The 24,222-nt window shown below is 45.0% G+C and overlaps 1 protein-coding gene across 1 annotated transcript in view; it reads right to left on the bottom strand.

The window, feature by feature from the left end:
- Window positions 1-24,222, bottom strand: part of igdcc3 (immunoglobulin superfamily DCC subclass member 3) — a 117,747-nt gene that overhangs the window by 37,492 nt on the left and 56,033 nt on the right. Inside the window, exon 3 of the mRNA XM_062963240.1 lies at window positions 1,161-1,305. Within this exon, the coding sequence (XP_062819310.1) occupies window positions 1,161-1,305 (145 nt within the window). The remainder of the gene's footprint in view (window positions 1-1,160; window positions 1,306-24,222) is intronic.

Below are 24,222 nucleotides of genomic sequence, written 5' to 3'. Positions count from 1 at the left end.
AAACAAATAAAACTCACATGCGAATTTTATGCAGAATGACGTCATGGCAGATCTTCCTAATACTTGATAAGCACATGTTTTTAACCATTCACCTAGGAGTATATGTTTGTGGGTTAGTGGAGGAGGTTTTTCATGATCTTTAGACTTAGGAAGTTCATCCCATCCTCGCCAGAGCCAGAGACAAGAGGGACTTGGTTGCTTCAGCTGGTGAATCCAAGCTAAGAAAGGGTTTCCGGAGCTCTCCAAGGTGCTGAATCTTGGACACAGGATTCAGCACCATTGATAGCATTTACAAATCCTAGAATAGCTTCAATAAATAAATGGATTCATTACTTGAAAGTAATAGACACACCAGCAAGATAATGACCACAGGCAAAGACAAGCTTCTGTTACATTGGGTTTCTGTATGGCCATGTTCTAGTAGCATCTTTCCTGATGTTTTGCCTGCATCTGTGACAAACATTTTCAGAGGTTTGTTCAGATGTCTCTTGGAATTGAGGCAAGTGGAGTGTATATGAATCTGTGGAATAATGTCCAGGGTGGGAAAAAGAACCCTTGTCTGCTTGAAGCAAGTGTGAATGTTGCAATTAGCAAGCTTGATAAGCGTTGAGTAGCCTTGCAGCTGCAAAGTCAATCAGTGAGGGTATCTGCATAGAAGTAGCCTGGCTGTTGTTGCCTGGAGGCATCCCCTGTTTGGAAGGTGTTAACTGGCACTTGATTGCTTGCTGTCTGGAATTCCTCTATTTCTGAGTGGTGTTCTTTATTTACTGTCTTATTTCTGGTGTCTTGATTTTGTTCCTTTTCACGGTTTCCTCCTTTCTGTTGAAATTGTCCACATACTTGTGGATTTCAGTGACTTCTCTGTGCAGTCTGACATGATGGTTGTCAGAGCAGTCCAGAATTTCTATGTTCTCAAATAACATTCTTTGTCCAGGTTGGTTCTTTGGAAATGCATGGGGCCAGGGGAATGGAAACAAGGGTACAGAAAGGGTCACATGTAACATGTAAATACTTTACTCATCTGGGGCAAGTCTTTGCATCCATTCTGAGCAACGGAGAGCCTCAATGATCAATCCTATGGCACTGCTGAGCATAGTCTTCCAAAGAGATATAGAAATTGAAATTGCATGCAAAGAGGTGCACAGAGATGTCTTCCTTACCTGTCGTGATCCGTATTGATGGACAGGTGGTTCTTTTGCCACGTGATCACCGGTTCTGGCAAGCCGTGGATTTGGCACTGGAACCTGGCAACGCCGCCTTCTTCCACCACGGCACTTTGAGGGTGAATGTGGAAATCAGACATCGCTGGAGAGAAAAAGGAAAAGATGAAAGGATGACTTGGGACACAGTCACCGGTTGATAAGAGAGCACTTGGTATCACTATCAGCAAGGAGAGCCTGGAAACGTTACTCCCAAAAAGAATGAATGTTATTGATATAACAAAGCTATCCATAACCCAGCACAGGTAGAGAATGCTGACACACAAATCCCATGAGAGTTTTGTAGTGAATCTACTCTGGGTTTTAATCTGAACTTTAAGGATACTATCCAAGGTACTGAAAGGTACAGCAGTCCCAGCAGATTGGAGGAGTGCAAAAGTTGTCCCGATCTTCAAGAAGGGGGAAAAAGGACCCAAACCCAAAAACGACCCAAACAATTACCAATGTCCAGTCAGTTTAACACCAATACCAGGAAAGATCCTGGAGCAGATCATTAAGGAAGCAGCCTGCAATTGCTTAGAAAAGAATGCTGTGATCACTAACAGTCAACATGGATTCCTCAGAAACAAGTCATGCCAGACTAAACTTATCCCTTTTTTGGATAGAGTTACAAGCTTGGTAGATGCAGGGAAGGCTGTGGATATCTTGATTTCAGGAAGGCCTTCAACAAAATCCTCCATGACCATCTTACAAGCAAACTAGTCCAATGTGGGCTAAGCAATGCTACTATTACGTGGATCTGTAATTGATTAAGTGACTGAACATGAAGGGTGCTTCTCCCCAATGGTTCCTCTTCTTCATCCTGGAAAGAAGTGACTAGTGGAATGCCGTAAAAAGGGTTCTGTCCTGGGCCCAGTTCTGTTCAACATTGATTCCATAATACAGTAGAGTCTCACTTATCCAATGTTCTGGATTACCCAACACATTTTTGTAGTCAATGTTTTCAATATATCATGATATTTTGGTGCTAAATTCGTAAATACAGTAATTACTACATAGCATTAATGTGTAATGAACTACTTTTTCTGTCAAATTTGTTGTAAAACATGATGTTTGGGTGCTTAATTTGTAAAATCATAACCTATTTTGATGTTTAATAGGCTTTTTCTTAATCTCTCCTTATTATCCAACATATTCACTTATCCAACATTCTGCCAGCCCGTTTATGTTGGATAAGTGAGACTCTACTGTACACCCAACGGGGTTTTCCAGGTGATATAGTAAAAATTTAAACTGCATTTATTGCAGTGGATTAAATCATTGAACTGCTGAACTTGCTGACCGAAAGGTCGGCGGCTAGAAAATGGGGAGTGGGGTGAGCTCCTGCTGTTAGCCCCAGCTTCTGCCAACCTAGCAGTTCAAAAACATGCAAATGTGGAACAACAATGATTGTTTAGTTTAACTTTAACAGTTTTTGGCAGTTCTTTGTTACAGCATTTCCAATGTCAGCTGCCTTAAGCTAGCAATTTTATTCAAAGTGTTTAATGCCAGTACTAATGCTTTTTTGCTTTTTGGTGTGTTACTTTGCCAAGTACTTTTGCATTTTTATATTGCCATTTGTTCAGATTTATTTATTTTTCTTTTTTACATAAATATGGACACTTTAGCTTTGTTTTTGGTTTTTGGGGTTTTTTTTCTCTCTCCATTTTTGATCCTTTTTTCATTTCAGTTTTCCTACTTTCTATACAATCAAATTGTTTTCACTCTTTCAATGTTAATTTATCTTATAAGGTAAAACTTCAATAAAAATATATTTTTAAAAAAACATGCAAATGTGAGTAGATCAATAGGTACTGCTCCGGCGGGAAGGTAACGGTGCTCCATGCAGTCATGCCAGTGGCCACTTGACCTTGGAGGTGTCTATGGACAGTGCCGGCTCTTTGGCTTAGAAATGGAAATTACCACCAACCCTAGACTTAATGTCAAGGGAAAACCTTTACATTTTACCTTATTGCAAGTGCCGAGAACTCACTGAGCAAGGTAGGACATAAAGGGTTGAATCCCTATTATTTTTAATGTTATAAAAAGGACTCGAAGAAACAAAGGACACACCCTCTCAATGCAAGCTCTTGACTAATTCATAACCGACGCCAAAACTGCTTGGCTCCTTTTTTTGTTGTGCCCCTTCCTCGCCAAATGCCTGCTGGCTCCATATTAAAGACCGCATACGCACACCTTCCATCGAAGATAATAGAGGCGTTGTCTCTTTAAGAGAAAGGACCATGGACAACGTGTCAGGGAAGATCCATCACTGGGTCCCCAGGCTCCCATCTTTGGCTCCGACAGATGGGAGCCTTCCTCCTCCTCCTCTTCATCCATTAAACATGGGCCACGTCCCTCGCCTTGCGTTGCATTCGCTTGTCATAAGCATCAATTCGCCAAACAGAGAGAGAAAAAGGGCTTTGGAAGCACAGCCCACCGATGGGGCTTTTAGCGGGTCTGCTGTTGTCCCCTTTTCTCCTCCCTCTTAAATCGCAAATCTGGCTTAAACGGGAAGTTAATGTAATCAGGGAGCGGGTTTTCTTATTAAATTATGTAAGCTCCCCTCGAGCGCTAATTGCATTTTATTGTGCGCTTTGGATAAGTGCCCCGAAACAGCAGCCAATTGGCGGAAAATACACTGATTTTATTAGCATTCATTGCTATGTGGTCAGGAGGCCAAGCGTAAATATTGTTATAGCTCAAACCGTTATCAAATATGATGATGACGATGAGGAGCTAAAGTTTGTTTGCTTGTTTATTTACTAACCTTTCATATGAGGGGCTACTTATTATTGTTATTATTATTATTATTATTATTATTATTATTATTATTTCGGTTGCTGTGTATATATTATTATTAGTTTTTGTTATTGTTCTTTGATGTTTCATATTTTATTTTATCATTGTTTTGTATCTGATCTTGCTGTAAGCCGCCCCGAGTCCCCTTCGGGGGAGATGGAGGCGGGATATAGATAAACTTATTATTATTATTATTATTATTATTATTATTATTATTATTATTATTATTATTATTATTTTATGACACAGCAAACAAGATAGATATGCTGGATTTCGTATCACAAAATCACAGGTTGAACACTTCCCAAGTGTCTAGGACTGTGTATTTTCGGATGATGCGTGCAGATCCCAAAAGGGTGGCCTTTTGCTGTTGGCAGATCGTAATTTTGTCAATGTCTATTGTTTCCAAATGCCGGTTGAGATCTTTTGGCACGGCACCCAGTGTGCCCATCACCACCGGGACCACCTGCACTGGTTTCTGCCAGAGTCTTTGAAATTCAGTCTTGAGGTCCTGATAGTGGCTGAGTTTTTCCTGTTGTTTTTCGTCAATGCGACTGTCACCTGGGAGGGCAACATCAATGATCCAAACCTTTTTCTTTTCCACAACTGTGATGTCTGGTGTGTTGTGTTCCAGAACTTTGTCAGTCTGGATTCGGAAATCCCACAGTATCTTTACGTGCTCATTTTCCAATACTTTCCAATTCCAGTAAAGAATGTGATCCCACCAGTTCTTTACTGCTGGGAGGTGGTACTTGAGGCATAAGTTCCAATGAATCATTTGGGCCACATAGTTGTGCCTCTGTTTGTAGTCTGTCTGTGCGATTTTCTTACAGCAGCTGAGGATATGATCCATGGTTTCGTTGGTTTCCTTGCACAGACTGCATTTTGGGTCATCAGCTGATTTTTCGATCTCAGCCTTGATTGCCTTTGTCCTGATGTCTTGCTCCTGGGCTGCAAGGATCAGGCCTTCTGTCTCCTTCTTCAGGGTCCCATTCGTGAGCCAGAGCCAGGTCTTCTCCTTATCAGCTTTTCCTTCAATTTTGTCAAGGAACTTTCCATGCAATGTTTTGTTGTGCCAGCTGTCAGCTCTAGTTTGTAGTGCGGTTTTCTTGTACTGGTTTTTTGTCTGCTGTGCTTTGAGGAGTTTCTGATTTTTGACTTCAGTCAAAGCAGGTTCTTCACTTTGCTTGACATATTGCTTTACATATTCTTTGCTTTACATATTATTATTATTATATTATTATTATTTGTATCCAACATTAGTATCAAAAGGGTTACGAATCCATTTTGGCCAACTTTAGATTCAATTTGGTTATTTGGGGTGCTGATTCGGAAAATTGCATTGGAGAGGCCACATCAGTTCTAGTTTCTGAAACAGAACATATGCCGCCCAGTAGTCATCATCTGCTTGCCCACAGAAAACCATATTTAATAGTATAGAGCTGATCTGATCTATCCAATGCAATTTTCTGAATCATCACCACAAAAAACCCCAGGAACAAGCGTAAAAATAAAGACACCATGGTGCCCCTGCTTCCAGGCATCACATGGAAGGGCTCCGCTCAGGGGGAAAGAGGAGGAGGAGGAGAAGCAGCAGTCAGGAGGCTTGTTGTCATGCCTTTTGTGGGTAGCCAGCCTCGCCCCTCCCGACATCCCCATTGCCTTGGCACTATAAGAGGGTTTCGCAAGACTAGTCATTCTTGTTGCAAAGGTGTAGTAACAGTGAGGCTAAGGCCCATATTTTAGTTCTTGGGGATCACTGGTGGTCCATGGATCACAGGTTGGGAGTCACTGCTCTAGAGAGAGAGGGTATCTTAAATCAAACTTGAGACAACTCAAATCTGCAAAAGTTGGAACACATCAATGTGAGGGTGACTTTTTAAAAATATACTTATAATATGGCTTTTCTAATGTAATATTAGAGACAATGGCTACAAAGCCACTCTTTAAGGACCTCTGCAATCGAGGCTCTCGATTGCTCCCTAACCAAAGGCAACGTTTGCCAACAGAAACGGCCCCATCATATCATCTCTTCCAGGTAAAACAGCAGCCATAACCTCTCCTCTTAAAGACACTGGTATTAATGTTTATCATGAATTAAACATGGCCAGGGCATCAATAATTCAACGGCGAGGATGTTAAGTAAAAGGCGGCTGTACGGTGACCCTATAAAGCCACGGCCCTCGGCAAAGCAGCTGGGTTTTATGGCAACCATTAAAAATGCATGCCTGCCGTGTTACCAAATGCTATACCCAAGCTTTCGTACAATTTATTTATAGGTGCAAAGGGGTCTCAAAAACATTGTACGGAGAACATCCAGTGATACGGTGTTTGGGGTTGAAGGACTGGGTTCTAACAACAACAACAACAACAACAACAACAACAACAGCCGCCGCCGCAGCAGCAACAAAAAGGAAGTTCAGAAAACTTTTGATCGGCTCTCCATACACACTGATTAGTATCCACGGCTTGAAAATATTTGTAATAATAATAATAATGATAATGATAATAGAGACGTCCCTTGAGCAAGTTTTGTGGAGCAGGTACCATCTTCTCCTCCAATTCCTCGGCGTTGCAACATGGAGAGAATGTGGAGTATTTAGAACTACAAATCCCACTGCTCCATAGGACGGTGCCTAGGAGTTGTAGTTTGGTGAGGCACCGGCACCCTTTTGCAGAGAGAGAAGAATCCTTGTAAAACCACAACACCCAGGACTCTGTAGTAAGGAGCCATGGCAGTTTAAAGTGGTGTCAAACTGCATTAATTTGACAGTGTAGCTGCACCTTGGGTTTCCTCTTCCCAATCGAGAATCTAAGGAAATGAAAGACAGTGGAACTCTCTGCCTCGGAGTCTGGTGGAAGCTCCTTCTCTGGAGGCTTTGAAACAGAGACTGAATGGCCATCTGTCGGGACAGTTTTGATTATACTTTACCCGCATGAAGGCAGATTGGGGTTGGACTAGATGGCCTTTTGGGGTCTACACCAACTAACTGTTTTGATGATTATCAACGGTGAATTCTTCAGTGCTATATGTGCTTAATTCTATTTTAATGTTTGCATTTTTGTATATTTTAAATATACACTTTTATGTCAAGCCACTTTGAGTCCACTTTGGGGAGATAAAGTGGGGTATCTTTTAAAATACAGTAGTCTCACTTATCCAACATTCGCTTATCCAACGTTCTGGATTATCCAACGCATTTTTGTAGTCAATGTTTTCAGTACATCGTGATATTTTGGTGCAAAATTCGTAAATACAGTAATTAAAATTCGTAAATACAGTAAAATCAAGAGTCAAGATGGCGCCGAGGTAAGAGGAGCTCCGTTTGGCTCCGAAAAGAGAAACTAATTAATCTGAGACAATCCTTCTCTCTAGTAACTCTTTTTTAAGCCATACCACGCTATTCTTGACCTGGAGATCAAAGAACCCCTCAGTGTCTAAGAAGGTGTGGATCTGGGCAAGGAAGAGAGAGATTAAAGCGAAAGGGAGAAGAGAAGAGAAGAGCAATGCCATCAGCGTGATTTACAGCAAGGCTGCTCTATCAGTTCCTTATCCTGTCAACGACCTGGCTGCTAAGGTAATTAACAACTTAAAAGACTTTAAAAGATTTGCCATTTGCCCGATTCCCCAACCTCTACTTCAAAGGAGGAGAGAGAGGGACGAGCGGCTCCATTGGCAAGCCCTGGGCGTCTTCAAGGCCACTGCTGCTGTTGTGCTGTCAGTTACTATTGCAAGGAGTTGCCTGCTTTCAGCCACTTGGTAAACGCTTCTCTCCCCAATTACTGGCTACTGGCCTCTTCCACCTAAACCCCAAATCTCGCCCTTTCAATCTGGGGGTCGGGAGTGAAAGAGAGTGGCGCAAGAGAGTGGCAAAGCAAGAGGGGAGAAGAGGAAGATCTGAAGGGAGCTGTGTGGCCTCCATTCTCCACCCTAGTGGCCTTTTCTCCCTCCTTCCTTATTTCCATCCTATTCCCACCTCTGCTCGGCTTGACTGGGCTCCGGTGCGCCCCCACTAGGGAAGCGAGGAGAGCCCCAAAGAGACTGCTCAAAGGGGAGAAGGTTGAGTATCGCCACCATCACCATCCGACTGGTGGCGAGGAAATAGCTCCCTCAGAACTTGACAGAACTTGTTCGAACTTGCCTGAGGTTGTCGCAGCCATCTACTATTTGCCATTGCTCTGTCGGACCGAAGGGCAGTGAGCCCTCAGCCTGGGCCAGTTGGAGCAGCATTACCGCTACCTCTTTATTTGCCATCTGCCGCTGCCCTGCCGGACCGGAGGGCAGCGAGCCTGTAGCCTGGGCCAGAGGAGCTGCACTCTCAGTAAACTGTCTTCCATCGGGAACCCGCTCCCTTAGAAATTTGCCAGAGGTTCCGGTGGTCATCTGGGCCAGAGGTGCTGCATTACTTCTGCCCTTCATCTGCCATCTGCCGCTGCCCTGCTGGACCAGAGGGCAGCAAGCCTCCAGCCTTGGCCAGAGGGGCTACAACTTGCGTTGCGCCCGTCCAGCGGCCTGTCTTCCATTGAACCCACTCGTCAACTAGTGGCTGAACCGGGAACTATTTCTACACCTGCTCCGGTCCCCTTGGGAGACTGAAGGGTGAAGTTACAGCGTAGGACTCTACCAGCACTAGTCCTCTGGAGAAGGAAGCGAATAACTCTCTGTAATCTATGCTGACCTTGGGACACTACTGTTCGGGCTCGCCATCTTGCCTGATTCTTTTGTGGTTGTTTATCTATTGGTCATTTTATTTGTTTCTTGTAATTATTTTTAATAGTGATGTGTACTATGACTGGGCTTTTGTTTTGTTTGTTTAGTGCAGTGAGGAAGGTTAGACTGTAGTGCTGAGGGCTTTTGGGTGGGTAAAGAGATATTTCCTAAGATTTCTCATGAGTTATTGGTTTGGGTTTTGGTTCTGTTGGACTTTGGAAAGTGATTGAGGGTCCGAGTATGTATTGGTAAGTGTAATTAGTTCTCTCAGGAGAGTAGGTTCTAGAACGTTTGAGAAAGATCAGTGAGAAAGGGTGGAATACCTTTGAAGGTTTTTTGAGTGGTACTGTTGGAAGGTTTTTGGTGAAAGTTGTACAGGAAAATGAATCAGTTGGGAACTCATGGGAATACTGAACTTTCTCACCTGTGTGAACTTATGGGGAAGTCGCTTGACCTCGTCTTCTCACAACTTGCTACATTAAATGAGAAGATAGACTACCTCTTCAAAGGGATCTCCCTCTTGGTGAGCAATCCTGGTCAGTGTTACATCGGGAAGGAAGAGGACATCGCGACTGCCACTTCAACCGAGTATAAGTGGTCTTTGACTTCTGATGGGGAGGGTGGGGAATGGCAATCAGAACATAAGGAGGAATTTCTGAAGGAAGATGGGGACGTTGAGAATGAGAGACAGCTTCCTCATGACTACAGGGGAGAAGGGAGGGCTGGGCATAAGGTTACGGATCAGGGTTTAAAAAGGACAATTGCACATGGAATATCCGAGTCTGGCCTGTGCACACTTGACCCAATGCGCCACCAAAAATATTTACCTCAATTAGAAAAATTGGCGTTTGAAATAACAGACTCATGGTTGAATAGGGGCAGATGGACCTCAAGGAGAGCGGTACAGGAGTCCCTCGGTCAAATACTATCTGTGAGCCCAAGTGTAGTCAAAATTAAGTTCATTTCATGGCTACGTAGGGACTTTCAAGCTCAGGACCGCTCCATACGTCTCGTTATCACCTTTGATGATAGCACTTTAATTGAAGCACTTTGGGCGCGTAAACCCCTGTTGAATTCATGGGGTATTAATATTAGGAAGGTATTTCTGGACCCCACAATCCGCCCCTTGATGGCAGGTTCGGAACTGCATTTTCAAGGTACCATTAGTTCCAGAATGGTTAGTGCCCATGACTCTTTATCTAGGTCCCCTCCACTCTTAGAATCTTGTGTAGTGTCCCCCATTTCAACTCTAGACCCTTCCCAATCTATTCTCGATTCCCGCCCAGAGACATTGCTCTTGTTTAGTCAATCTAGTTCCCCTGACTGCTCCATCATCTCATCATTACAGGATTCATTCTCAGACTCTAAGCAGGATAGAATCCTGAGTCGCTCCCCATTTATGGACAGCTGACTAGGGCATCACAATGAGAGCTCTATCCTGCCTGTCGCCCTGGGGGGAGTGGACCGGAGCCTGGGGGAGACCATTGAGGTCGTGTGGGGGAGGAGGAGGAGTGGTCACCTTTATCCCAGGGATAAGCGCAACAGAGTTCTTGCGACCCTGGAGAAGGATAGGAGTGGTAGCCTCCATGACAGTCCCCTCCGTTTGAAGGTCCTGCTATTTAATGCCAGATCCGTCAATGGTAAATCAGCTATCATCCAGGATTTGATCCTGGATGAAGCGGCGGATCTGGCTTGCATCACCGAGACCTGGTTGGATGAGCCCGGAGGGGTAAATCTCGCCCAGCTGTGTCCTCCAGGTTTCGGGGTGCAACAGCAGGCCAGAGCCGGGGGGCGGGGAGGTGGGGTTGCGGTGGTCTTTCGGCAGACAATCTCCCTGGTCAGGTGCGCCATCCCGCAATCTGCAGGTTTTGAGTGTGTCCATCTTAAGGTGGGTACCCGGGACAGTTTGGGGATTCTGCTGGTGTACCGTCCACCCCGCGACACGGCAGTCTCCCTGCCCAAGCTGGCAGAGGTGATCTCTGGTGCGGCGTTGGTCTCTCAGCGGCTGGTAGTGCTGGGGGACTTTAACATTCATGCCGAGGCCACATTAACTGGTGCAGCTGAAGACTTCATGGCCGCCATGACGACCATGGGACTGTCCCAAGTGATATCTGGTCCCACTCATCAAGCTGGACACACACTTGACCTGGTTTTTGTTGCGGCAGATGGTGAGGTCGGAGTGGAAGAGCAAAATATTCTTCCGTTGTCATGGTCCGATCACCACCTGATCAGTTTAAGACTCACTGTGACCTCAAACCTCCGCAGGGGTGGTGGACCCATTAAGATGGTCCGCCCCAGGAGACTGATGGATCCAGATGGATTCTTGAGGTCTCTTGGGGATCTTCCTGTCATGGAGGCTGACGATCCTGTCGATGCCTTGGTAGATCGCTACAATAGCGAGATGTCCAGGGCAATTGACATGATCGCCCCCGAACGTCCCCTCTCATTGCGAAGAGTTACTTCGGCTCCCTGGTTCACGGAGGAGCTGGCAGTGATGAAGCGCTCGAGGAGGGGACTAGAGTGCCACTGGCGGAAAACTCGTAGCGTTTCTGACCGAGCACGGGCTAGAGCCGCTATTAGGGCCTACTCCGCGGCTTTGCGGGCAGCCAGGAAGACCTTCACGACTGCCCGCATAGCGTCTGCAACTAACAGACCATCGGAGTTGTTTCGGGTCGTCGGAGAGCTCCTTCACCCTCCTGAGGGGGGAGGGGCACCCGAAGACTCGGCAACTCGGTGCAGCGAGTTCGCGCACCACTTTGCAGACAAAGTCGCTCAGACTCGCTTCGACTTGGATGCTAGTTTTGTTGCAGTGCCAAAAGAGGTAACTGAGGCACCTGTCTGTTCGAACTTGTGGGATTCATTTCAGCTTGTTCGCCCGGATGACGTGGACAGGATCCTTGGGGCGGTGAGAGCGACCACTTGCTCTGCAGACCCTTGCCCCTCGTGGCTAATTAAATCGGCCAGAGGAGGGTTGGTAGAGTGGTTTGTGATGATAATTAATGCCTCTTTGGATCAAGGCAAATTTCCATCTGTCCTCAAACAGGCCATAGTGAGGCCTATATTGAAGAAGGCCTCCCTTGATTCGGCCATTCTAAACAACTACAGACCAATCTCGAACCTCCCTTTCTTGGGCAAGGTCCTGGAGCGGGTGGTTGCCTCGCAGCTCCAGGGTTTCCTGGATGACACCGATTTTCTGGACCCATCGCAGTCTGGCTTTAGACCTGGGCACAGTACTGAGACGGCTTTGGTCGCCTTGGTGGATGACCTCCGCAGGGAGCTGGACAGGGGGAGTGTGACCCTGCTGGTTCTCTTGGACATCTCAGCGGCTTTCGATACCATCGACCATGGTATCCTTCTGGGACGGCTCTCCGGGATGGGCCTTGGGGGCATGGCTCTGTCGTGGCATCAGTCCTTCCTGGAGGGCCGTTCCCAGTTGGTGAAGCTGGGGGACACCTGCTCAGACCCCTGGCCTTTGACCTGTGGGGTCCCGCAAGGTTCCATTCTGTCCCCCATGCTTTTTAACATCTACATGAAACCGCTGGGAGAGGTCATCCAGAGTTTTGGAGTTCGGTGCCATCTCTACGCAGATGACACTCAACTCTACTACTCCTTTCCACCGAACTCCAAGGAAGCCCCCCAGATACTGAACCAGTGCTTGGCAGCTGTGATGGGCTGGATGAGGGCGAATAAGCTGAAGCTTAATCCCGACAAGACAGAGGTCCTCCAGGTCAGTCGTATGTCCGATCGGGGTATTGGGTGGCTACCTGTGCTTGACGGGGTCGCACTCCCCCTGAAGGCGCAGGTCCGCAGTTTGGGGGTCCTCCTGGACTCAGCACTGACACTTGATGCTCAGGTGTCGGCCGTGGCCGGGAGGGCCTTTGCACAATTAAAACTTGTACGCCAACTGCGACCTTACCTCGTGAAGTCTGATCTGACCACGGTGGTCCATGCCTTAGTTGCCTCTAGACTGGACTATTGCAATGCACTCTACGTGGGGCTGCCCTTGAAGACGGCCCGGAAACTCCAACTAGTTCAACGTTCGGCAGCCTTGCTTCTAACTGGAGCAAATTATAGGGAGCGGTCAACCCTCCTGCTTAAGGAGCTCCACTGGCTGCCGTTCACCTTCCGGACCCAATTCAAGGTGCACGTGATCACCTACAAAGCCCTGAACGGTTTGGGACCCTCCTACCTTAGGGATCGCCTCTCCCCCTACGAACCTGCACGATCTCTTCGTTCGTCGGGGGAGGCCCTCCTCTCGCTCCCACCTCCGTCACAAGCACGGTTGGTGGGGACGAGAGAGAGGGCCTTCTCCGTGGTGGCCCCCCGGCTCTGGAACTCGCTCCCCAGGGAAATCAGGCAAGCCCCCACCCTGGTAGCATTCAGAAAGAGCTTGAAAACCTGGCTCTTTACTCAAGCCTTTAGATAAAGATTGCTCATCCAGAAGCAATCTGAATCTGTGACCATTCTTGTACCGGTTTGCACCTTTTACCTTTGTCAACTCGATATAGACACAGGGTCTATTCCCATCCCAATTTGCACTTCCATAATTTCCACACTTTATCAGTCACCTTGTGTTACAATATTTATATGGTGCACTTTACCCAGTCTACTTTTACAATCTCTCAGTTTTAATCCATGTTTTTATTAGTTCTTGTTTTTTATTGGCTAATGTTTTATTTTTATTTTTTTATTTTTTTATTGTGCAAGTTGTTGTCTATTGCTGTGTTTTATACTGCTACTGTTTTTATTCGGGCTTGGCCCCATGTAAGCCGCCCTGAGTCCCCTCCGGGGAGATAGAGGCGGGGTATAAAAATAAAGTTATTATTATTATTATTATTATTATTATTATTATTATTATTATTAATTACTATGTAGCAACAACAACAACAACAACTCTTTATTGATTAGTCAATTTTGACCATATCAAAACATATGAAACATACAAAACGTACACACTTACCCATACATACAGTAAAACCATGTAAAACCATGTATAGATACAAAGCATCCCGGCATTACTGCATATTGAACTACTTTTTCTGTCAAATTTGGTGTATAATATGATGTTTTGGTGGTTAATTTGTAAAATCATAACCTAATTTGATGTCTAATAGGCTTCTCCTTAATCTCTTCTTATTATCCAACATATTCGCTTATCCAACATTCTTACGGCCCATTTGTGTTGGATAAGTGAGACTCTACTGTAATAGTAACTATATGATTCTATGAAATTGAGAGATAAAAGAGAGATGGGAGCAGAGAAAGCGCAGTGGAGAGGAGAGAGAAAGTTCTGCACTTTTTAAAATCTTTCTACACTTCTCCCTTTACTGCTTTGTCCATCCTAACGGTTTACGGGGCTGTAAAAGCATCCAAATGAAAAGAAAAGTCCTTGTCTCTCCTCTTAAGAAGGCCCTTCCTTGCCCGTGTCTAATGGGGCTATTGTCCAAAGTGGCCACCGACTGGCCCCCAAGTCTGGCTCTGAATACTCGCTTCTTTAAGCCCATCCAAGTGTGAACAGCAGCTCCTCCCATTTGCTCTGCTGCTCTGTTCGAGGAGAAACCAACATTTGGAGACAACAGCTGGCTTCAAAAATAATAAAACAGCAGCAGCCTCTTTGGTTTCCCATCCGTTGGCCTTCCATAGTCCTTTGTTCTAGAAAGGCATGCCTTTCAGCTCTCCGGACTTGACTAAGGAGGCATCTGCACTGAAGAATGATTGTAGTTTGATTCCATTTTCACTGCCATGGCTCAAGGCTATGGAATTCCAGGTACATTCTTTAGCAAAGAAGGCTAAAGACATTATTATTATTAAGGTAAAGGTAAATCATAGAATCATAGAATCATAGAATAGTAGAGTTGGAAGAGACCACATGGGCCATCTAGTCCAACCCCCTGCTAAGAAGCAGGAAATCGCATTCAAAGCACCCCCGACAGATGGCCATCCAGCCTCTGCTTAAAAGCCTCCAAGGAAGGAGCCTCCACCACGGCCCCGGGGAGAGAGTTCCACTGTCGAACAGCTCTCACAGTGAGGAAGTTCTTCCTGATGTTCAGGTGGAATCTCCTTTCCTGTAGTTTGAAGCCATTGTTCCGCGTCCTAGTCTGCAGGGCAGCAGAAAACAAGCTTGCTCCCTCCTCCCTATGACTTCCCTTCACATATTTGTACATGGCTATCATGTCTCCTCTCAGCCTTCTCTTCTGCAGGCTAAACATGCCCAGCTCTTTAAGCCGCTCCTCATAGGGCTTGTTCTCCAGACCCTTAATCATTTTAGTCGCCCTCCTCTGGACGCTTTCCAGCTTGTCAACATCTCCCTTCAACTGTGGTGCCCAAAATTGGACACAGTATTCCAGGTGTGGTCTGACCAAGGCAGAATAGAGGGGGAGCATAACTTCCCTGGATCTAGACGCTATTCCCCTATTGATGCAGGACAGAATCCCATTGGCTTTTTTAGCAGCCGCATCACATTGTTGGCTCATGTTTAACTTGTTGTCCACGAGGACTCCAAGGTCTTTTTCGCACACACTGCTGTCAAGCCAGGCGTCCCCCATTCTGTATCTTTGATTTCCATTTTTTCTGCCGAAGTGAAGTATCTTGCATTTGTCCCTGTTGAACTTCATTTTGTTAGTTTTGGCCCATCTCTCTAGTCTGTCAAGATCGTTTTGAATTCTGCTCCTGTCTTCTGGAGTGTTAGCTATCCCTCCCAGTTTTGTGTCGTCTGCAAACTTGATGATCGTGCCTTCTAACCCTTCGTCTAAGTCGTTAATAAAGATGTTGAACAGAACCGGGCCCAGGACGGAGCCCTGCGGCACTCCACTTGTCACTTCTTTCCATGATGAAGACGACGCATTGGTGAGCACCCTTTGGGTTCGTTCGCTTAGCCAATTACAGATCCACCTAACCGTAGTTTTGTCTAGCCCACATTTTACTAGTTTGTTTGCCAGAAGGTCGTGGGGGACTTTGTTGAAGGCCTTACTGAAATCCAGGTACGCTACATCCACAGCATTCCCTGTATCGACCCAATTCGTAACTCTATCGAAAAAAGAGATCAGATTAGTCTGGCATGACTTGTTTTTGGTAAATCCGTGTTGACTATTAGGAATGACCGCATTTGTTTCTAAGTGTTCGCAGACCACTTCCTTAATGATCTTTTCCAGAATTTTGCCTGGTATTGATGTGAGGCTGACCGGACGGTAATTGTTTGGGTCGTTCTTTTTTCCCTTCTTGAAGATAGGGACCACATTCGCCCTCCTCCAATCTGCTGGGACTTCTCCCGTTCTCCAAGAACTCTCGAAGATAATTGCCAGTGGTTCTGAAATAACTTCCGCTAGTTCCTTCAGTACTCTTGGGTGTAGCTGATCTGGCCCTGGGGACTTGAATTCGTTTAGAGAGGCCAAGTGTTCCTGGACAACTTGTTTCCCTATTTGGGGTTGGATTTCCCCCAATCCTTCGTCCATTCCGTGTTGCTGAGGTTGAAGATGGCTTTCTTTTTCTGAGAAGACCGAGGCAAAGAAGGCATTAAGTAGTTCTACCTTTTCCCTGTCCCCTGTCACCATCACCCCATCTTCTCCTTGCAATGGCCCTATCGCCTCCTTTTTCTTCCTTTTTCTACCAACATAAGCAAAAAAGCCTTTTTTGTTGTTTTTTATGTCCCTGGCAAGCCTGAGCTCATTTTGCGCTTTAGCCTTGCGAACCTTTTCCCTACAGGTGTTGGCTATACGTTTGAATTCTTCTTTGGTGATTTCTCCCCTTTTCCACTTCTTGTGCATGTCACTTTTGAGCTTTAGCTCAGTTAGAAGTTCTTTGGACATCCATTCTGGCTTCTTTGCACGTCTTATTTTTCTTCTTTGTTGGCACTGTTTGCATTTGCGCCTTGAGTATTTCACTTTTGAAAAACTCCCATCCATCCTTAACTCCCTTGTTTTTTAATATCGGCGTCCATGGAATGCCGCTCAGTAATTCCTTCATTTTTTGGAAGTCAGCTCTCTTAAAGTCCAGAATGTGTGTTTGACTTGTCTTAGTTTCAGCATTCCTTTGTATTGCAAACTGCAGGAGCACATGGTCACTTGCCCCTAAGGATCCAACCACTTCAACTGTATTGATCAGGTCTTCCACATTTGTTAAGATTAGATCAAGAGTTGCTGATCCCCTTGTTGCCTCTTCTACCTTCTGGACCATAAAATTATCTGCAAGGCAAGTGAGGAATTTGTTGGACTTTGTACTCTTGGCTGAGTTTGTTTTCCAGCAGATATCGGGATAATTGAAATCGCCCATGACTACTATATCTCTTCTTTGTGCCTGTTTGGTCAGCTGTTGACAGAAGGCTTCATCAAGTCCTTCATCCTGACTCGGAGGTCTGTAGTAGACACCCACGACAAGATCTTTTTGAGTCCCGGTTCCCTTGATTCTTATCGAGATGCTTTCAAGCTGGTTTCCCGGATTACAGTCTTGCATTTCTTCTGCAACGTAACTGTTTTTGACATATAAAGCTACTCCCCCTCCTCTCCCCTTTGTTCTATTTCTGTGAAAGAGGTTATAGCCCTCAATGGTTAAATTCCAGTGATGGGAGTCATCCCACCAGGTTTCAGTGATGCCTATGACATCGTATGTGTGGTGCTGTGCTAGGAGTTGGAGTTCGTCTTGCTTATTTCCCATGCTCTGAGCATTAGTGTAAAGACATGTAAGCCCCTGTGACCTCCCCTCGAACTGTTTATTTGGGATTATTGTGCTCTCTGTACTTGGTCCTTGCTGTGTTTGTGCAGCCCTCCGTTTAGCCTTTCGGCGGTTCCCTGTGGTCGTGGGTAATATAGTGTTCGCCAGGCTGTTGTTCCCCTCCCCCAGTGGATCTAGTTTAAAGTGCGCCTGATGAGGTTTGTGAGTCTGTGTGCAAAAAGATGTTTTCCTACTTGTGTGAGATGCACCCCATCGCTTGCCAGTAGTCCATCCTCTTGGAAGAGTAGACCATGGTCAAGGAAGCCAAAATGCTCCTCTTGACACCATTTTCTGAGCCAGTTATTGACCTGTACTATTTTTCCGGCCCTTGTAGAGCCGTGTCCTACAACAGGGAGAAGGGATGAAAAGATCACATGTACATTATACAGTTTTAGCTTTGTTCCCAGAGCTCGAAAATCATTTGTGATCTTTTGAAAAGTATGCCTAGCGGTGTCATTGGTACCTACATGAATCAACATAAGGTGGGGAGGGTGATGGGGCTTTAGGAGCCTGCTGAGCCTCTGAGTGATATGGTGTATTTTTGCCCCCGGGAGGCAGCATGTTTCTCGAGCCATCCCATCCGGTCTGGAAATGATGGCTTCCGTTCCTCTAAGGAGGGAGTCACCTACTACCAAGACCTGTTTCCTTTGAGGATTGACAGGGTCCCTTTTGTGCAAGACAGTGTGTATGTCCCCTGAAGAGTGTTCCTGTTGAAGTGAATCATGTAGGTGTAAAGTGTTGTCCTCCTCCTCAACATCCCCAGTGCATTCATCAATGACAATCCATTGAGATACATCCGAGAGCCCATTACTCTCCCAAGGATGTTCCTGTTGCTCCTGGTCTATGATTGGGGATGGAGCATTTGCATGATTACATAAGTGTGACTGTGGTGATGCACTGTCCCCGTCAGGGCTATCCCCTGCGCATTGATCCAGGGTGGTCCACTGAGTGGTATCTAAGAAACTGTGGTCCTCCACAAGATGTGTTTCCTGATTGTATGTTAATGATGTAAGAATTTCAAATCTGTTGTGTAAATGCAGCTGAGCAGAGGAGTTCTGCGGAGGCTGCCTGGTCCTGCATCTCCTTCTATGGGTGACTTCCTTCCAAGCCTGAGGGTTGTCTACCTTTGAGTTGATCTCCCCATAAGGTTCCTGATCATGGTCTTGGTGGTGTTGGTGTGATGCAGGCTGCTGATCTACAGCAGCGTGTTGTGCAGTGTCCAAGAAGAGCTCAAGTGCCTGAATGTCCTTAAGGGTCTTAATACGGTGCTCGAGCTGTTGGATCCTCTGCTCCATCAGAGTCATCTGTTTGCATTTGGAGCAGATGTAGTTGTCTAGTTTTTGTGTGAAAAAGCAGAACATGCCACAGCTGGTGCATGTGATGGGAATGTTTTGCTTTTGTTGCATCTCTTGGTGAGCGTGGTGGCCAAGTGGGATCTTTGTACAGTTAAGTAATATGCACGCACTTTATGTGCAAACTGCAACAAACCACCTCTTTGTGTATTTGTTTATGTTGCTTTGTTTCCTGTATGTACTGCAAAGGATAGTTAGTAAAGGTGCCTTTTTCACACTGACAAATAAAGCTTTCCCAGAAACTCAATTAACAGGGGACAATGCCTGCTGTCAATCAACTTAAGTACCTGGCTCTCTTTCAACACAACAGTCACACAACAGTTAGACTTTGACCACAGGAGCCAAGCCCACACTCAGTTTAAAATCTTAGCCAAATCTTAGCCAAATCCTACCTGAAGCCAGGGAGCAAAAATGTCCTCCTGCTGCCTCTGCTTCTGCGAGAACCAACTGCCCTTCTGGGATCAGTAAAGGTTTTCCCCTGACATTAAGTCTAGTCGTGTCCGACTCTGGGGGTTGGGGCTCATCTCCATTTCTAAGATTATTTCACTCTGATCTTATTATTATTATATGCATAATTTTACTCTATTTATTATTACATGTATTACTTTCTTGTATATTTATTATTATTATTATTATTATTACATGTATTACTTTACTCTATTATTATTAAAAGGATACATAAGCACATTTAATTTGTCTGTTACGATTGTTCTATTCTGTATATTAGTTAGTAATAGGACAACTGTATCTTTACACGTATTATAGATTTCTGTGTACTTTAGTGTTAAGTCCAGTCACGTCTGACTCTGGGGGTTGGTGCTCATCTCCATTTCTAAGCCGAAGAGCCGGCATTGCCCGTAGACACCTCCAAGGTCATGTGGCCGGCATGAATGCATGGAGCGCCGTTACCTTCCCACCGGAGCAGTACCTATTGATCTACTCACATTGGCATGTTTTCGAAGTGCTAGGTTGGCAGGAGCTGGAGCTAATAGCAGGTGCTCACTCTGCTCCTGGGATTTGAACCTGGGTCCTTTCGGTTATGAAGTAGCAACAAAAATAATTTTATGGTTGGGGGTCACCACAACATGAGGAACTGTATTAAAGGGTCACGGCAATAGGAAGGTTGAGAACCACTGGTCTAGACAAAGATAGATTGATAGATTGATAGAATAAACCACTCTTGCACAAAGCACTTTTCTAACAACAGCCCACGCATTTGAGGCTTCTTTCAATTGGCAAACTAAGTCCCTTCTCCTCTAGTTTCTTGTTTCCAGATACTCGATGCACTCCCTGCTTTTGGAGATAACACATAAATCCTCTGAGTTCTGCAAGGAGTTTACCCTTTTGTTCTTTGGTTGCCATCCGGCTAAGAGGGAGATGACACATGAATGAACGACTGCTAGTCTATCTCCGCACAGTCCGCCTTTAACGTCTTCATCCCGGCTCATTAATTCTACCAAGAGCGGTTCCTTCCCAAATGGGAGGGATGATTTATCGAAGGTTTGGGCAAGGTGCCATTTCCATTGGAGAGGCAGCCAATCACATTGGCGGAGTTAATTGCCTCCGTCTTCCTTGACAGGCACAGACGTCACCTTTCTTTGGTTTCACCACCAAAAGGGCCAAGGCTTGGCTTGATCAAATAATAATAATAATAATAATAATAATAATAATAATAATAATGATTCATTGGAACTTATGCCTCAAGTACCACCTCCCAGCAGCAAAGAACTGGTGGGATCATAAACCTGCAAAAGTATTGGAAAATGAACATGCAAAGCTACTGTGGGACTTCCGAATCCAGACTGACAAAGTTCTGGAACACAACACACCAGACATCACAGTTGTGGAAAAGAACAAGGTTTGGATAATTGATGTTGCCATCCCAGGTGACAGTTGCATTGACGAAAAACAACAGGAAAAACTCAGCCGCTATCAGGACCTCAAGATTGAACTTCAAAGACTCTGGCAGAAACCAGTGCAGGTGGTCCCAGTGGTGATCGGCACATTGGGTGCCATGCCAAAAGATCTCAGCCGGCATTTGGAAACAATAGATATTGACAAAATTACGATCTGCCAACTGCAAAAGGCCACCCTACTGGGATCTGTGTGCATCATCCGAAACTACATCACACAGTCCCAGACACTTGGGAAGTGTTCGACTTGTGATTTTGTGATACGAAATCAAGCATATCTATCTTGTTTGCTGTGTCATAATAATAATAATAATAAGTTTTTTTATATCCTGCCTCCATCTCCCCCGAAGGGGACTCAGGGTGGCTTACAGCAAAATCAGATACAAAACAATAACAAATACGAAACACCAAAATACTTAACCGAAAAAAACGAACAGAAACGCAGTAATAAAACATCGAATTAAAAACCAATGAGGTTGCAAAAGTGGATAAGCAAAGTGCACGTTATGAGTTGCAAATTCAGAAATAGATAAAGTGCACCATTTTCAATTAAGATCACATTGGGTTGGGAGGAGACCTGAATTAATATCAAGTAATCAGGAGTAGTGCGACCAATACAAAAGGTCGAGGAGTATAATTGTAATTATGATGATAATTGTGATGGGGATGGGCAATCTTAACCAAAAGCCTGGGTGAAAAGCCAGGTTTTTAGGCTCTTCATGCTCTTATCTCCAAGCGCTGGCTGCTGTCACATTTCCAGGGGTCACAGAATCACACCCCAAAATCCACAAGAAGATTGCAAGGTTGGGCCTTTTAAAAGCCATTCATGTTGAGGAACATCCAGTGAATTCGGTCCTTCCACCATGATATTGATGATCATGCCTTTCTGAATGTCATTGAGTGACAATAAGCTCTAATATTATGAGAGATGTTTCCACTTTCTCTGCACCTGGTTGTTGTTGTTGGGATACCGTGTGCCTTTAAAACATTTCCAACTTGCTAATCTTTGATGACCCCATCATTGGGTCTCCTTGACAAGATTTGTTCAGAGAGGATTGTTTGTACAGTAGAGTCTCACTTATCCAACATTCGCTTATCCAATGTTCTGGATTATCCAATGCATTTTTGTAGTCAATGTTTTCAATATATCATGATATTTTGGTGCGAAATTCGTAAATACAGTAATTACTACGTAGCATTACTGCGTATTGAACTACTTTTTCTGTCAAATTTGTTGTATAACATAATATTTTGGTGCTTAATTTGTAAAATCATAACCTTATTTGATGTTAGGCTAATTTGAATAGGCTACTCCTTAATCTCTCCTTATTATCCAACATATTCGCTTATCCAACGTTCTGCTGGCCCATTTATGTTGGATAAGTGAGACTCTACAGTATTTTCCTTTGAATGCCCCTTTTGCTACTTACATCACTGCTTCACAGAACCCAAAGGGAAGTCTAGTGTCACATCAAATTACAAATCCGAGGATTTCAATTATGAAAATCACAACAAAGGGCTACACATGTGCAATGCAAAAGGGAAGTTGAGTCTTTCGTTTATTTTATTCAAGTACTTCTATCTCATCCTTGTAACATAGGATCTCTAAGCAGCAGACAATATAAACCACGATAAACACTTCCAGGTTCAAAACATCAAGCATTTAAATCTATTATGCAAAACACAAGGAAGCAAAGGTGTCACTCTTTCAGCCATGCATATGGAAGATTTCGGAACAAGGGATGCTCAACCCGCTTCAGGAGAGCGTGCTTGCTCCATCAATGTTTAACATTTACACAAATGATCAGCCACTGCCATAAGAGACAGTGAGTTTCATCTACGCTGATGATCATGCTGTGGTGTGGTGGAGGCTCCTTCTTTGGAAGCTTTTAAGCAGAGGCTGGATGGCCATCTGTCGGGGGTGCTTTGAATGCGATTTCCTGCTTCTTGGCGGGGGGTTGGACTGGATGGCCCATGAGGTCTCTTCCAACTCTACTATTCTATGATTCTATGATTCTATGATCCATGCCATCACCATTCAAGCAGGGAGCTTTGAAATAGTTGAACACAAGTGCTATGAAGGTTTAGGTGCTCTTACTGCCTATTACAGGGAAAGCCAGCTGATTCCTAATTCATCTAAAATGCAGACGTGTGCTTTTCATTTTACGAACAGACAAGCATCTCGAGCTCTGAGGATTAACTGGAAAGAAGCTGCAGCACACCAAAATACCTGGAAGTCACTCTGAACCATGTTCTGATTTACAAGAAGTACTGCTTGACTATCAAGCAAAAAGTGGGTGCTAGAAATAATATCATATGAAAGCTGACTGGCACAACCTGGGGATCACAACCAGACACAGTGAAGACATCTGCCCTTGTGCTTTGCCACTCTGCTGTTGAGTACGCATGCCCAGTGCGGAGTACATCTCACCACATTAAAACAGTGGATGTGGCTCTTAATGAGACACACTGCATTATCTCAGGATATCTACACCATACACAGCTAGAGAAATTATACTGCTTAGCCGGTATTGCACTATCTGATATCCATTGGGAAGTAGCTGCCAGTGATGAAAGGACCAAGGCAGTGACATCTCCAGCCCATCCTCTGTTTGGATATCAGCTAGCATGACAACGTATTAAATCAAGAAATAGCTTCCTAAGAATCACAGAGACACTCACAGGAACACCTCAGCAAGCGAGAGTCCAAAAATGGCAGGTTAAAACCCAGAACCTCAACCAGTAGCTGATGCTGGATGAGAAACACTTCCCTGGGCACACAGGAGACTGGGCAGCTTGGAAAGTGCTGAACAGACTGTGCTCTAGGACCACGAGGTACAGAGCCAATTTTAAGAAATGGGGCTACAAAGTGGAGTCCACGACATGCGAGTGTGGAGAAGAGCAGACCACTGACTATGATGAAGTCTGAGCCCTGCCACATGCACAATGGAGGACCTTCTCACAGTGACACCAAAGGCACTTGAAGAGGAAAGGAAATTTAGTATAATGCCAAGTTTTTAATTTTGTTAGTGTTTTTAAAAACTTTGTGGTTTTTAATACATTTATAGCTGTATTCTCAATTTGCTTCTGACACGATATATAAATAAATAACCTGCAGAACAACTCTGTGTCTTGCTAATTGTATTGGCACATCGGTAGGGATATTCTGCTTTCTTAAAAATCCCTGTGCAAGTCCTACCTCACAGCAAAGATGGGGATGCCCGCTCCTGCAATGTGTCTGGCAAAGGCTCAGAAAAGGAAGGGGGAAAATAATAGCATGTTGAGTCAGCTGTTTCTGGAATATGTAGCCAACCCCTGGAAATGAGTCACGTGAGTGCAGTAGCACAGGGCCAACCTCCCCGTTCTATTTATTCCCGGGGAAAAGCCCTCTGGGCTGAAAATAGCTTCTCTCTGGAAGTTCCCTCTTCCGCTGCCACCGGCTCCACCGCAGCAGCAGCAGCAGCCTCCGTATGCTTCCCTTGGCAGCAGGCCAGAGTCTGGCTGCCTCAGCAAGGAAGTTCCCAGCGCATGATGTGTGC

Source organism: Anolis carolinensis, unplaced genomic scaffold (genome assembly GCF_035594765.1).
Source record: "Anolis carolinensis isolate JA03-04 unplaced genomic scaffold, rAnoCar3.1.pri scaffold_11, whole genome shotgun sequence".
Classification (NCBI taxonomy): domain Eukaryota; kingdom Metazoa; phylum Chordata; class Lepidosauria; order Squamata; family Dactyloidae; genus Anolis; species Anolis carolinensis.
Note: the sequence above shows the minus strand (reverse complement) of the source record. Positions and strands in the feature narration are given on the sequence as shown.